At 46.3% G+C, this 14,357-nt stretch overlaps 1 protein-coding gene across 1 annotated transcript in view; it reads left to right on the top strand.

Moving 5' to 3' along the window:
* The window catches only part of LOC130029298 (chromatin remodeling regulator CECR2), a 169,886-nt gene extending 156,768 nt beyond the window's left edge, over positions 1-13,118 (top strand). The window contains exons 17-19 of the mRNA XM_056120230.1: positions 2,526-3,945; positions 7,331-7,442; positions 11,168-13,118. Of these exons, the coding sequence (XP_055976205.1) occupies positions 2,526-3,945; positions 7,331-7,442; positions 11,168-11,173 (1,538 nt within the window). The 3' untranslated portion in view covers positions 11,174-13,118. The remainder of the gene's footprint in view (positions 1-2,525; positions 3,946-7,330; positions 7,443-11,167) is intronic.
* The last annotated feature ends 1,239 nt before the right edge of the window (positions 13,119-14,357 follow it).

Genomic DNA, 14,357 nt, shown 5'->3' with positions numbered 1-14,357 from the left:
GGGACCTGGGATCCTCTTCTGTATAGTATCCAAGGACTCGGCCGTGCTCGATTATTACTAGTTGTCACACCCATCAGTGTTTAGAAAGATATGTGGGGTGACACAGATTAGATCCGTGTCTCATGAATACTAGGCATATATTCCAACACTTGACCTATATTCCTACCTCTGTGCAAAGACAGTGAGTTTTGATAGCCCTTATTAGTTGATATATATTCTAGTTGAAACTTCAAAAGTAGGTTTTTTTTTTCTTTTCCATTTTTGACCACACTTGGCAGGCTTCAAGGACTACTCCTTGGCTGAGTGCTCAAGGTTACTTCCCACCAATGCTTGGGGATCATATAGTGCTTGGGATTGAGCCTGGGCCTCCTACAGGCCAAGTACGCATTCCCAATCAGTTGAGTTTCCTACCTGACCCTGAAAGTGGTGATCTTTGATTAAGGATGTGATACAGTTTGAAGATGCATAAGAGGATCAGGGTGCACACCCCTCAATAAAGTGAATGTTTTCGTTGGGATGTGTTGTGGTGGTGGTGGTGGTGGTGGTTGTCTAAGGGCTTGGGACCACACCCATGTGGTGCTCAGAAGGGCTGGCTACTCAAGCTATGGGTCACCCCCGAAGTGTTTGGGGATGATGGTGGCACTGGGCATCCAGTTTGGCCCTCCTGTGCGCAAGCCATACATTGAACCTGTTGAAGCATCTCTCCAGCCACATTGCTATGGTATTTTGTCTACACCTTGTGGTGCTCAGAGATCAGACAGCCAGGATCTTGGGTTTCCCCATGTAAAGCATGTGCTCCAACCCTTGGAGCTATTTTCCCCACCTAAAAATTGTGAATTCTACTTGTCTTCTAGATCAGATGCCAGAATTTTCCCCCTATTTTGACAACTTAGCTCAATAAGAGGCTACAAGGGCTGGAGCAATAGCACAGCGGGTAGGGCGTTTGCCTTGCACGCGACCGACCTGGGTTCGATTCCCAGCATCCCATATGGTCCCCTGAGCACCGCCAGGGGTAATTCCTGAGTGCAGAGCCAGGAGTAACCCCTGTGCATCGCTGGGTGTGACCCAAAAAGAAAAAAAAAATAAGAGGCTACATTTATGAGTTAGTAACAGCTGCAGGGTTGTGGGTTGTGCGTTGTGGAGCCAAAATGGAAAAAAAGTTCAAAGGTGGATACACAAGTTTTGCATTCAGGAGCCCCAGCTTTGTTCCCTAGCACCAACACCACAGGGTTGTGTGGTAATCCTGGAGGACTGTAAGTTGTGGTTCAAGACCAAAAAAAAAAAATCTGTAGACTGGAGTGATATTATAGAACAGGGATTGAGGTACTTGCCTTGCAAAGTACAGCTAATTTCATGCTTCAAGTCACAAACAGTACCAAGGGTCAGTCCTGAGCACAGAGCTAGGAAGAGTCTCCTGAATACCACCGGGTGTAGCACAAACCTGTGTTCTTTGCTCTCCCCATTCCATTGCATTTAAGTTGAGTGTTGCTTGATTGATCGAGTTATTGTGTTTCTGTAATGTGTTGGATGCCTTTTAATTTGGGAAGGGGGTATACTATACCTGGTAATAGTCGGGGATTACGATTACTCCTGGCTCTGTGCTCAGGATTTATTCCTCCAGGTGCTCAGGGGGCCTGGAATGCCAGGGATAGAACTCGGTCAGCTGTGTGCAAGGCAAGCTCCCTACCCGCTGTACTATCTCTCCAGCCCCTTTCAGGGGACTGGGGGTGGGTAGGAGGGGAGATCACACCCAGCAATGTTCAGGGATTACTCCTGGCTCTGCACTTAGGAATTATTCCAGGAGGTTCTCAGGGAACCATATGGGTACCAGAGATCAAACCCAGGTCGGCCACTTTCAAGGCAAGTGCCCTACCCACTGTACTATTATTTTAGTCTCTTGCCTCTTACATTTTCAGCTGTAGACATCTTGACTTTTGGTGTCATTTGGTGCCAGGGATCAAACCCAGGCCTCCACCCAACATCTAGTTTTCTTGTGTTTTGGTAGGTTAGGGGTTTTTTTTCTTTGCAGAGTACAGGGGTTGGGGTTTTGCTCATACCCTATGGTGCTCCAGGCTACTCTCAACTCCTTGTACTCAGGGCTTACTCCTACTGGCTCTCAGGCAACCGTGTGCTGCCCAAGATCAAACCGGTGTCAGCCTTAAACAAGGCAAGTATTTTAGCCCCTGTCCAAGGTGTCCAAGTGAGTGTTTTCATTCATGCACAAATTCTGGTTGAGTCCCTATTTCGTTCACAGTATTGACCATACCTACTGACGTATTCCACGTTTGGAGCCTGTTAGCAAGAACGTCTCCATGTCTTGAAAGAGAACAAACAGGGGCCAATTTTATAACCTGCGAAGGACCCCAACATGTTTAGCTTGAGACTTGAGCGACCATATGCTGGGAACCAAACCACAGAACCTTCCTGCAAGTCCTGAGTTAGTTCCTGTTTTCATTGCCACTTCAGCTGAAACCATCATTGCCGTGACTGAATTGCTATTTTGTTCTAACTTTTGTTCCCTACAGATTCTTTGCCTGGACTTCAGGAAAAGCCACCAAGTGTTGGTGCTTCAGAGGAGGTGTACCTCAAACAGCTACCTCACCCTGTGCCTCCTCTGCAAACTGGCTGTACCAGGCAGAGATCGCCGCAAGAAAGGGAAACAGAGGCTCCAGAGCTCAAAAGCGACTCCTCGGAATCTGGAGACAACTGTAAAGCAACAAAGGGCAAGAATGCCTGGCCCTCGGAGGGCAGTTACTCCAGCCCAGCAGCCCAAGAATGTATGAGAGACCTCTCCACCCTGGCAGATAGAGGGTCTCTACCTGAAAATGGAGCCATTGTCGAATCCGCCCCTTGTGGGTCTGAGGCAAAAGGCCTTGGGAACAGTGGTTCAGAAAAACCACTGTGCCCCAGGGGTAAAACATTGCAGGAGACCATGCCGGCCACGGGACAGAACCCCACGACTCCTCCCAATACAGACACCAATTTGATGGGAGGTACCGTCGGCCAGTTTTCTCCCTTGTATATGCCTGGCCTGGAATACCCAAATTCAGCCGCACATTACCATCTCAATCCAGGCCTACAAGGTTTGGGTACCGTTGTGGGAGGTAAAGCCTCAGTATCACATCCTCCACATTTTACCCCGAGGGGCTTTCAGTCGAACAACCCTCACACTGGAGTCTTTCCCCGGTATCGCCCTCACCAAGGACTGAGGTACTCCTATCAACCACCCCCTCAGCACTCCTACCATCACTACCAGCGAACTCCTTACTACACGTGTCCACGGGGCTTTTCTGACTGGCAGAGACATCTCCACCCCCCAGGGAGCCCAGGTGGGCCACCTCCTACTCAGCCTCCCCCTCCAAGGCCCCTCTTCCCAGATAAGAACTCCATGGCTAATCTACAAGGCTGTGAGACACTGAATGCTGCCTTAACTTCCCCAAGCCGAATGGATGTGGCGGCTACTAAGTTGGTCCCAGCTGATGGGCAGAATCCCGGTCCAGAGGAAGAGAAGCTGGATGAATCGATGGAGAGGCCAGAGAGTCCCAAAGAATTTCTAGACCTGGACAACCATAACGCAGCTACCAAGCGACAGAGTTCGCTGGCGACGAGTGAATATCTTTACGGAACTCATCCTCCACCTCTGAGTTCAGGCATGGGGTTCGGTTCTTCCCCTTTCCTGCCCCACGGCGTGATGCTACAAACGGGGCCTCCATATACACCGCAGCGGTCAGCTGGTCATTTTCAGCCCGCGGCCTACTCGTCCCCTGTCGCTGTTCATCCACCTCATCATCCAGTGGCTCCCCAGCCCAATGGCCTCTCTCAGGAGGGCCCCATCTATCGTTGCCAGGAAGAAGGCCTGGGCCACTTTCAAGCAGTAATGATGGAACAAGTTGGCACTGGAAGTGGAATAAGGGCACCTTTCCAAGAAGTGTACAGACCGTCGGGGTAAGATGGCATTAGATTGGGTTGTTGCTTTGTTCCTTTGTTCAGTTGAAGTGACATTGGCTCGTAACATACAGGTCCAGGTGCCCCGGTTTAGAGTCAACATCTGCATACGTGTGTTGTTATGCTAGCCACTAGAAGTCTGGTTTCTAGGGCTGGCGAGATAGCTCAACGGGAGAGAGCGCCTACTTGGTATACAGGAGGTCTGGGTTCAGTCCCTGGCACCACGTGGGCCCCTGAGCACAGCTGACTGTGGCTCCAGAATGAAAAGAGAAAATAATTGCCTACATCCTGTCCATCACCATGCAGTTGACCACTTTTACCCAGTTTCACCCATTCCCCTCTGGTAATAACAATTCTATTGTTACAGTCTTTTTTTTGGGGGGGGGGGGTCACACCTGGCGATGCACAGGGGTTACTCCTGGCTCTGCACTCAGGAGTTACTCCTGGCGGTGCTCAGGGGACCATATGGGATGCTGGGAATCGAACCCAGGTCGGCCGCGTGCAAGGCAAACGCCCTACCCGCTGTGCTGTCGCTCCAGCCCCTATCTCAAAGGGGTTCTTTGGTTTGTTTGTTTGTCCACTTGTTTATGTACCAAATATGAGCGAAACAGCTGTCTTTATATTTTTTCATATAAGCAAGTAGTAATCCATTTGGCATCTCTACTACATCTTTAGCCTCTCGGCCGTCTATGCCATATAGGTCATTTCCAATTATTGGTTATTATGAATAATACTGCAGTGAACCTCAAGATGCACAAATCTCTTGGACATAATGTTTTCGTATTATTCCAGTAAATGCTCAGAAGGGAAATTACCATAGTATTTCTGTTCCTGATTTTTAAAGGAATCTCCATAATTAGTTTTTACAGTGTCTATACCAGTTCAACTGATCATGAGGGTTCCCTTTTCTCCATGCCCTCACCAAGACTTTTTTTATTGAATCACCTCTGATACACAGTTACTAAGTTGCATGTGACTGGGTTTTAGTCACACAGTGCTCCAACACTAGTCCCTTCACCACTGTACATTTCCCCCTGCCTGCCTCTGTGACAAATACTCTGCACACCCACTTTCCTTTGGGACATTATGGTTTGCAGTACAGGTATTGGAAAGGTTATCATGTACCGTACCTCCTTTTAGCACGCAGTTCTTTTTTTTTTTTTCCTTTTTGGGTCATACCTGGCGGTGTACAGGGGTTACTCCTGGCTCTGCACTCAGGAATTACCCCTGGCAGTGCTCGGGGGACCATATGGGATGCTGGGAATCGAACCCGGGTCGGCCGCGTGCAAGGCAAACGCCCTACCCGCCGTGCTATTGCTCCAGCCCTAGCACGCAGTTCTTGTCCCGAGTGATCAGTTCCAATTATCGTTGCCATAGTGGTCCCTTCTCTGTCCTAACTGCCCTTCCCGCCCCAAGCTTGTACCAAGCTTCCAACCATGAAGCATTTATCTTGGCTTTATTTCTACTATCCTTGAGTATTAGTCTCATACTGATGTTTTTTTGTTTGTTTTTTGTTGTTGTTTTGTTTTATCCCACAAATGAGTACAATCAGTCCATGTCTTTCCGTCTCTCTTTGACCATTTCTCTTAGTATGAAACTCTCCATATCCATCCATTTGTAAGCAAATTTAATGATTTCACTTTTCCTGGTAGCTGCATAATATTGAATATGCAGATGTGCTATAGTTTCTTTGTCCAGTCAACAGATGATTCAAGTTGTTTCCAGATTCTTGGGCACTCAGGTTGTTTCCAGATTCTGGCTGTTGTGAATAGTGCTGAAATGAACATGGAAGTGCAGATGACTTTTCTGTATTGTGTTTTTCACCAAAACTTTTTTTGAACTTTATCAAAGTTTTTTGATAAAGCCATTCTCACAGGTGGTTTGGTTTTCTTTTGGTTTGCTTTGCTTTTTGAGTCATACCCAGCAGTACTCGGAACTTACTCCTAGCTCTTGCTCAGGAATCACTCCTGGTGTCTTCAGGGGGCCATATGGGATCCTGGGGTTCAAATCTTGGTCAGCCACATGCAAGGCTGACCTACTACTATACTATTGCTCCAAATCCCAAGTGTGAGTTGATAGTTTGATTTGCATTTCAGCAATAGCAAGCAATGTTGGACATCTTTTCACATGCCTCTTGACCGTCTAGTGTCTTACTTGGAAAAATGTCCATTGAAATCCTCTGAGATTGAGTTTTTTGCTTTTTTTTTTTTTTTCAGTAATTGCAATGTGATTTGGGAAGTGGCTCAAAGGACTAGAGCTCTCTTGCACTCTCTCGCTCTTTCTCTGTCTCTCTCTCTCCTCTTTTTCTCTCTCTCTCTCTCACACACACACACACGAGAATAGACGTTGACTTGGAATGCAAATGATCCTAAAAATGAGTATATCCTGGTGATCTAGGACCAAGAAAAAATGTGTAAATTTGTTTTGTTTGGGGGACACTCCTGGCAGTGCTCAGGGCTTACCCCTGACTGCCGCCAGGGTCCCCCCAGTTGGCCACATACAAGGCCCTATACTCTGTGCTGGGCTTCTTCTCGTAAATTGTTGATGTGAAAGTCATTGTAAAAAAGTCATTGTTCAAAATCAAACCAAAAAATATTTTGACCTGAGAGTCCAGTTTTTACCTTTGGCAGTTTCCCCCCTTCATGAAAGTGACTTGACACTTAAGTGACTATTCAGATTGGGAGTATTGGGGGGTGTTCACCTTTCAGGGCACCATATGGGATGCTGGCCATTGAACCTGAGTTGACCACATGCAGGGCAAGTGTCCTACCCGCTGTACTATCGCTCCAACCCTGACTGTGTAGATGTTAATATTAGAAACTGGGTAGCAGCAACTCAAGCAGGCAGAAACTGTTGTCAGCGTTACTGCCAAGTTCATCGTCTCAGACTAGAGTAAAATAGGTGTCTTGCAATGGGAGATCATGTGTAGTAGTTAAGGTCTCTCTTTTTTTCATCTTGTGTTGGATGAAAAAACCAGATTGGTCCAGAATTAAAACAAGGACTGTGATAATACAGCGGATAAGGCATTGACGCAAGTCCACACCTGGGACCCCATATGGTCCCCTAAGCCTGCCAGGAGTTATCCTGGAGCACAGAGCTAGGAGTAAGACCTGAGCAAAGCTATGTGTGGTCCAAAAATTCAAAATGGGGAAGGAGGAGGAGAGGCTCAATTTTCATGTAAAGTGCCCCAAAGTTTTATGAATTTATTTTCCCCGTACGTTTAGAATCAGATGAGGAACTATGCTTGCGTCGTCACACCAGGAAGCACATGATATCACGTAACTGGTGATTTTACTTGTGATCATGTGAGTGCTTCATGATAAGAGTGTCATATTTTCCTTTGCAAATTATAACTTTGTTAGCACTTCCCTGTTTGTCCCTCCAGGGTGCAGCTTCAGTCAGCCCTGTCACAGTCCTCGTTCCCAAAGACTCCAGCACCAGCAGCATCACAGGAGGACCTACCCCCACCGAAACCCCCAACAATTCCTCTGGATCAGGTAAGATATTATAAATATTCGGCTCAGTAGACTGAAAACTCAGGTTCAGTGCACAGAACTGAGCAGTACTTGGTATAGCCCAGAAACCCAAAAAGTAGAATGTAGGTAAATGATGATGACTTTACTGAAGTCTGGAAAAAGAGTTAACGGAACTGGAAAGTACTTCTTAGGAGATCAGGCGAAATGAACAGGTCCAGCCTCTGTGCTTTTAGTGACCTAGCAGCAGAAAAGATCAAGGGAAAAAGGCCCTGAGAGACTGGAGGTATATGGTAGATAGAGCGAGCACATGCTCAATCCCTGATTTGATGGTTTGATCCCCCAAGCTCTCCTGTTTTTGTTTTTATTTTGCGATCTCCGTTTTAACAAAAATAGGTAGACTGGGGTAGTATTACAACTTAAGAGTCAAGGGGCCCCAGGTCCAGAGAGAACACCATGAGTAGGCATTTGCCTTGCACACTGTCAACCCGGGTTTGATCCCTGGCATCCCATTGATCTTTTGAGCACTGCCAGAAGTAATTCCTGAGTACAGAGCCAGGAGTAACCCCTGAGCATCACTGGATGTGGTCCCAAAAAAATAGAGTCAAAGGGTGGCCTCCTCAAGCCTTGTTAGGAGTGATCCCTGAGTGCAGAGCCAGGAGCAAGCTCTGAAGATCTCCAGGTATGGCTGGTCTCCTCCCCCAAAAGCAAACAAGCAGATTCTGTTTCAGAAAGATCTGCATACCCATGTTCATTGCAACACTAAGTATGATAGTCAGGATATGTAAATAACCCCAAGTGTTCAACAGATAAAGAAGTCATGTTCTGTGTACACAGTGAAATACTATGCAAAGGTGGAATCATATACTTAAGTTGCAACTTGGATGGAACTGGCAGATGGGAGAGGGAACAGGTGGTATTATGTTCAGCGGAGAAAGTCAGAGGGAGAAGTTAAGTGCCAGATGAGGGGGCCGAGTTAGCAGTAGCAGGTACGTTGCTTGCCGTGCACATGATTGACCTGGGTTTGATTCCCCAGCACCACTTATGGTCCCCTGAATCCTATCAGAACTGATCCCTAAGCGAAGAGCCAGGAATCAGCCCTGAGCTGGTTGTGTCCAAAATAAAAAAAATCAAACCAAGTACCAGATAATCTCATCTGTGATATATAATATATAGCACTGTCCTCCCATTGTTCACCGATTTGCTCGAGCGGGCACCAGTAACGTCTCCATTGTGAGACTTGTTGTTACTGTTTTTGGCATATCGAATACGTCACGAGGAGCTTGCCAGGCTTTGCCATGCAGGTGCAGTCCTCTCGGTAGCTTGCCAGGCTCTCCGAGAAGGGCGGAGTAATCGAACCCGAGTTGCCCCGGGTCAGCTGCGTGCAAGGCAAATGCCCTACCCGCTATGCTATCGCTCCAGCCCGTGATATAATATAAAGAAACAAAACAACTGTTGTGGACATAATAAACAGTGACAAACCCTTGACTGCCTTGATTTACGGAATCGAGGTTGCCAAGGGGGTGAACTAGAAATAACGCAAAGCCATTAGTGGAGGTCGGAGACTTTTTAGTGGTACTGAGGTGTGAGTTCAAAAAGTGTGTGGGCGCACGATGCTAAGAGGGCAAAATAAGGAAGGGCCTGGCCTGCCAGGCTGGTTGTAATCAGTCTCCATTTATTCTAGTCTCACTGTGTTAGTTACAGAGCCGTCATCACGGGTTGGGGGTAGCAAATACACACAGGTGTGGTAGCATAACCAACATATTTGTGAAGCCTTTCCTTCCAGGGGGCTGGAGCGATAGCACAGCGGTAGGGCGTTTCCCTTGCACGCAGCCAACATGGCCGACTCGAGTTCGATTCCTCCGCCCCTCTAGGAGAGCCCGGCAAGCTACCCGTGACGTACTCGATATGCCAAAACACAGTAACAACAAGTCTCACGATGGAGATGTTACTGGGCCTGCTCGAGCAAATCGATGAACAATGGGAAGACCGTGACCGTGACCGTTCCTTCCAGGGGACGCTTCTTCTAGGACAAAACTTCATCTTGCTAGGAGATCCGCCCAAGGGTGGAATTCCATTTAAGGGCATATTACTTTCCCCTTTCCTTAGTCAGTACCCATTTAAATGGTCATCTTAAATTTACTTCTTACTAATATTTCTCGCTGTGCATAAACTTATTCCTGACCCTGTGCTCAGGGATCACTCCTGGCAGGCTTGGAGGACCAAATGTGGTGCCAGAGACAGAACCCAGATCAGCCACTGGCCATTTTGTATGTGCACAGCAAGATATATAAGCTTAATATAAACTTAAAGTGTCACTCTTCTAGGGACACCTCGCTATCTATCCCAGACTCCAGTCCTCAGGCCAAGTCAGTGCTTCCTAACCCCAGTAAGGTCCTTAGCCAGTTACTTCTTTTTTTGGGTCATGACAGAGTTTGACCATGACCATACTCTTATAAGTTAAGTTTTAATGGCTCTTGGTCTGTCCCTTTTTGATGCCAGGGTAGATTATGACGTGCCCTGGGTCCATCCAAGACCTTAACTGGCCCCTCCTTTTGGGGTGTTAGGAACTAAAGGCAGCTGACGCTTAAGTCAAGTAAATATGACACATGCCCATGAAAATATGATTCAGGGTCAGTTAACTCCCAAGTTACAAAAGCATACTATTAACTGCCTTCCTGTGTCTGTACAAAGTAAACTGCAAAGGACATAAAGGAAAGAGAAAAGTTTTATTTCACTTACATATACAAAATCCAGAGTCCTGAGAAGAATCTGACTTGACAAGTCACAGGGTCTGATAGGGAACAGAACAATTAACAGATAGGGAATCAGAGCACAAAGGAGAAATCAAAGATAAACACGAAGGAAATGGGAGTGCTTTGGGAGCATTGTGATGGGTGTTACTTTAGCACTATCCTCCTTGTTCAGCAGGCCCAGTAATATCTCCATTGTGAGACTTGTTGTTACTGTGTTTGGCATATCAAATACATCAGTCACCGGTAGCTTGCCGGGCTCTCTGAGAGGGTCACAGAAATCGAGCTCGGGTTGGCCAGGTCAGCCACATGCATGGCAAATGCCCTACCGCTGTGCTATCACTCCAGCCCAGAGTGTTACTCAATAAACCTAAAATTACAGCGGAGGAGAAAGGATGAACCATTGTTATCCAACATTTAGATGCAGTAATTGTGTACCTCAAAATCATAAATGTTGGGGGCTGGAGAGATAGCACAGCGGGTAGGGCGTTTGCCTTGCACGCAGACGACCCGGGTTCAATCCCCGGCATCCCATATGGTCCCCTGAGCACCGCCAGGAGTAACTCCTGAGTGCAGAGCCAGGAGTAACCCCTGCGCATCGCCGGGTGTGACCCAAAAAGAAAAAAAAATTCATAAATGTTGGGGCTGGAGAGATAGCACAGTTGGTAGAGCACATGCCTTCCCTGTATCCCATGTGGTCCCCCAAGCACCGTTAGGAGTAATTCCTGAGTGCAGAACCAGGAGTAACCCCTGAGCATCACCAAGTATGGCCCCTCCCCACCAAAAAAATAATAAATGTTAACACTGTTGTGAATGTGGTATTTAAATTACAACAAGAATGAATAAAGCAGAGGCCCCATCCCTTACAAGCCAACCGACAGGGAAACTCAGTCAAGCCACCTTCCCATTTATACAGGGATATATTCGTTTCTTGATTTATTTTGTTTTTGACAACACAGTCACTAATTTTCTTATGATCGTCTTTGTTTTCCTCAGAGTTAGTCTTAGGAGGAAATGACTCAATAAAATGGAAAGCTGCACATGAAGACTGGAATATGAAGAATGTGGGGCAAGATCTCCCCTTGGTCTTCCTACCACACCACCCACCACAGCCTCTACAGCACAGCACATCCTGTCATCCGGCTGCTGGAACCACTCCTGGAACCCTAGAAGCGCACTCCCTCAATGGCTAACGAAGCTTGCGGAAGTCCCGGGTCAGGATGGGTCAGCATAGCTGATAGACAGTCAAGAACAAATGAAGTGGAATTAGTGATGACTTGTCCAAGTCACGTTCAGGGGAAATTCATCCTAAACTTGGGGAAAGGGACATATCTAGGAATGGAGTGGTGCTTTTAAACTTTCATGAGCAGCTAAAAACTCAGGTATATATGTGGGGAAGGGACTACTTGTAGTATTAATGTGTTCAGAGCTGGGTCCAGTTTACAGAAGTTTCATGTTGCCTTTAAAATAATTTTTGTTGTTGGTGGTGAATGTATTGTACATAAAGAGGAGAAAGTGGGTGGAATATGGTAGAGATGAAAATCCTAACTCTGGTGGGCACACAGCACTGGAGTGGTCTGTATCTGTTTACAATCATGTCACACTGCGTACTTCGGGGAGCTGGAGAAGAGGTCATCCTACAGTGTCCTTGTAATCTTACAATGTCACTGTGCTTGTCAGTGGCCAGCTATTCTTCAAAAGCTAGCGGCCTTCATTTCCGTCTACCCAGGAAAGTACAGTTACCACCTACCAGAAGATTCCGCTCAGTAGGCAAGCTGCTCAGGATTAAATCCTGGATCTCAGAGAGCATAGCCCTTCCTGATTCTGCCACCAACCTATCAGATAGATCTAAACCAGTACCAGAAATTGGAGTCACTAGAGTATTCTGCTTATTAGAAGAGAAAATGCATCGTCCTCTTCACAGACCTGCCAGGTCTGTGATCTGGAATGCATCGCACAAGGCTTTTCTGGCACGAATCACATTTTGTGGAAGCGACTACTCAGGTTTGTATATGTTAGTATCAATAAAGGAATTGCACACAGTTTGGAATAGGAAAATGTATCTATAGATTTACAGTTTGAATTTAGAAATATTCCAGTATAGTTTTTATTCCTTTTAAGTGAATTATAGTAATGTAAGTCACGGTGGTTTAAAATAGCTATCAAGAAAAGTTCTTGGAAACCATTTGTCATATCTGATAGGAAATAATTTTACAGTATTAAATTACTTTATTACAGTTTTAGAAGTGAATTACACTGGATTCTCCCTCGTTAGCATTCTGTATGATTTTAGCTGAGACTCCACCAAAGTTAGGGCCTATATGTTTTAAACTTAAAGAAAAAAGGGAAGGAGGGGAGGAAAATGCCCTGAAGTCACAAGTTTTTGTAAGATTTTTAACCATACATTTTGGATAGTAGAAAGGCTTCCATGAAATATTGATCTGCCCTGAATCTTTTATAAACTCAGCTGTGAGATTAGCCAGTCTGTTATTTTGAAAGTTTGCTAAAAGAAGCGAAGGGAAACAATGTTATACAGAAGGTTCCAAGACATTCGGTCCCGATGATTCCTTGTAAGTGAATAATGCTTTTTCCACCAGTGCTGGTGTTCATGCAGCTGGCAGGATGGAGAGTTTGGTGGAGAACACAGGCGCCTCTAAAACAGACGCACAAAGACGCAGGTCTTTTCTCTAAAATATTCTCATTTTAAATTTGGGTGTGCTCTTCAGTGCACTGAGTTTTGAGGGTGTGTTCTCTGTGATCCTGTTCCTTACTAGAAAACTGTCCTTGGCAAAAAGTAAAGAGGTCACCCAAATCCCCGCAGGAGGAACAGAGAAGTAGGCCTGTGGTTAGGGCTCTGTCAGCCATAGAGTTAGTGCAAACGGATGTGATTGAGGCTTCAGTGCTTCTGTTTCACGTTTGTGTAAAAGTAGGGAGGGAGGAAGACACCGAGCAGTCCCCCCCTGTGGTTGGGGCTGGGTCGACCTGCTTAAGGCCTGGAGCATTCTGCTCCTGGCAACCTTTGGCTTTTCAACAAGCTAGCCTGAGCCTCTGCCTCCTCACCAACAAGGAGGGACTAACAGGGCCTCTTTCCCAGGTGCTAAAGCCTTACACTGAGTATGCCCCAGGGGCGTGGGGAAGAGGAGACCGTAGCAATACTTGGGCTCATTTGTGCCCTTGCCTTTTGCCCTGGGGGCATTTGAACAGCTGGATTGAATTAACACTGCTTGAAGTAACCTTTTCTCCTGACTCCCAGCCCCTTACTCTCAATTACCTGTCCCTAGAAAGAAGCTGTGAACAATATTGGAGGGGAAATAAATTCCTTTATCCTTACTCTCTCTTCTCTGGATGTAGGGAGACATTAAGGAAGAATAACAGGAAACTGAACTACTGTGTAATAACACTGTGAACACGGGAAATGACTTTTCATCAGCCATGTATCATGTGTCAGAATTGGGTTATGCTTTTCTGGTACCAGCGCTTCAACCTTTGGCATAGCCTGAGCTTTTTCTGTCTTTGACGTACAGATCTCCTAATAGCGGCCACGAGCAGCAGGGTTGGAAGAGCTTCTGTGAGTCTCACCCACCCACCCCTCCCCCGACAGCCCCCATCCCCAGCAGGGTTTTCTGGCCTTCTCTTTCTCTTCAGGGTCTCTCTCAAATTGGTTTCCATCTGCAAGTAACATGCATTCATCTTCTTCATCAGTGAATGGTACGTGACATGGTACATTATGGCTGGAAAGTGGAATGTCTGATGGTCCTGAAAGACCAGCTCTTGGTTAGGACTTGGCACTGTGGTTTCCTGCTGTTTTGTCCCTTTGTCTCTGGTTTCTGCCAGGAGACAACCGAGATCCAAGGACAGTTCAATGTTTTCACGCCTGTTTGATTGTTATGGGTAACCATTGCTAGAGTTGTTAGTTAGAAATTGTTTGCCTAGATCCCGAGAAATAAATAAAGATCTAGAAAGAAAAGTGGAATCTTTTTGGAGACTTTCTGGTTTAGGGTTTCCTCTTTGTTTCCCCCTCACGGAATCTATTCGCTTTAAAAGTAGCTCCCGGCTGAAACTTACATTGGTAGATGCATGGGGAGATTGAGTATGGACAGAATAATTCACATTTGCAATTCATCATACTTTTTAAGAATAAAAGTGCTCGGGCCAAAGAAATCGAACAGCAGGTATGGCACTTGCC

Source organism: Sorex fumeus, unplaced genomic scaffold (genome assembly GCF_029834395.1).
Source record: "Sorex fumeus unplaced genomic scaffold, SorFum_2.1 ptg000042l, whole genome shotgun sequence".
NCBI classification, from domain to species: Eukaryota; Metazoa; Chordata; class Mammalia; order Eulipotyphla; family Soricidae; genus Sorex; species Sorex fumeus.
The sequence above is the reverse complement of the archived record's forward strand: the minus strand, read 5'-3'. Positions and strand labels throughout refer to the sequence as shown.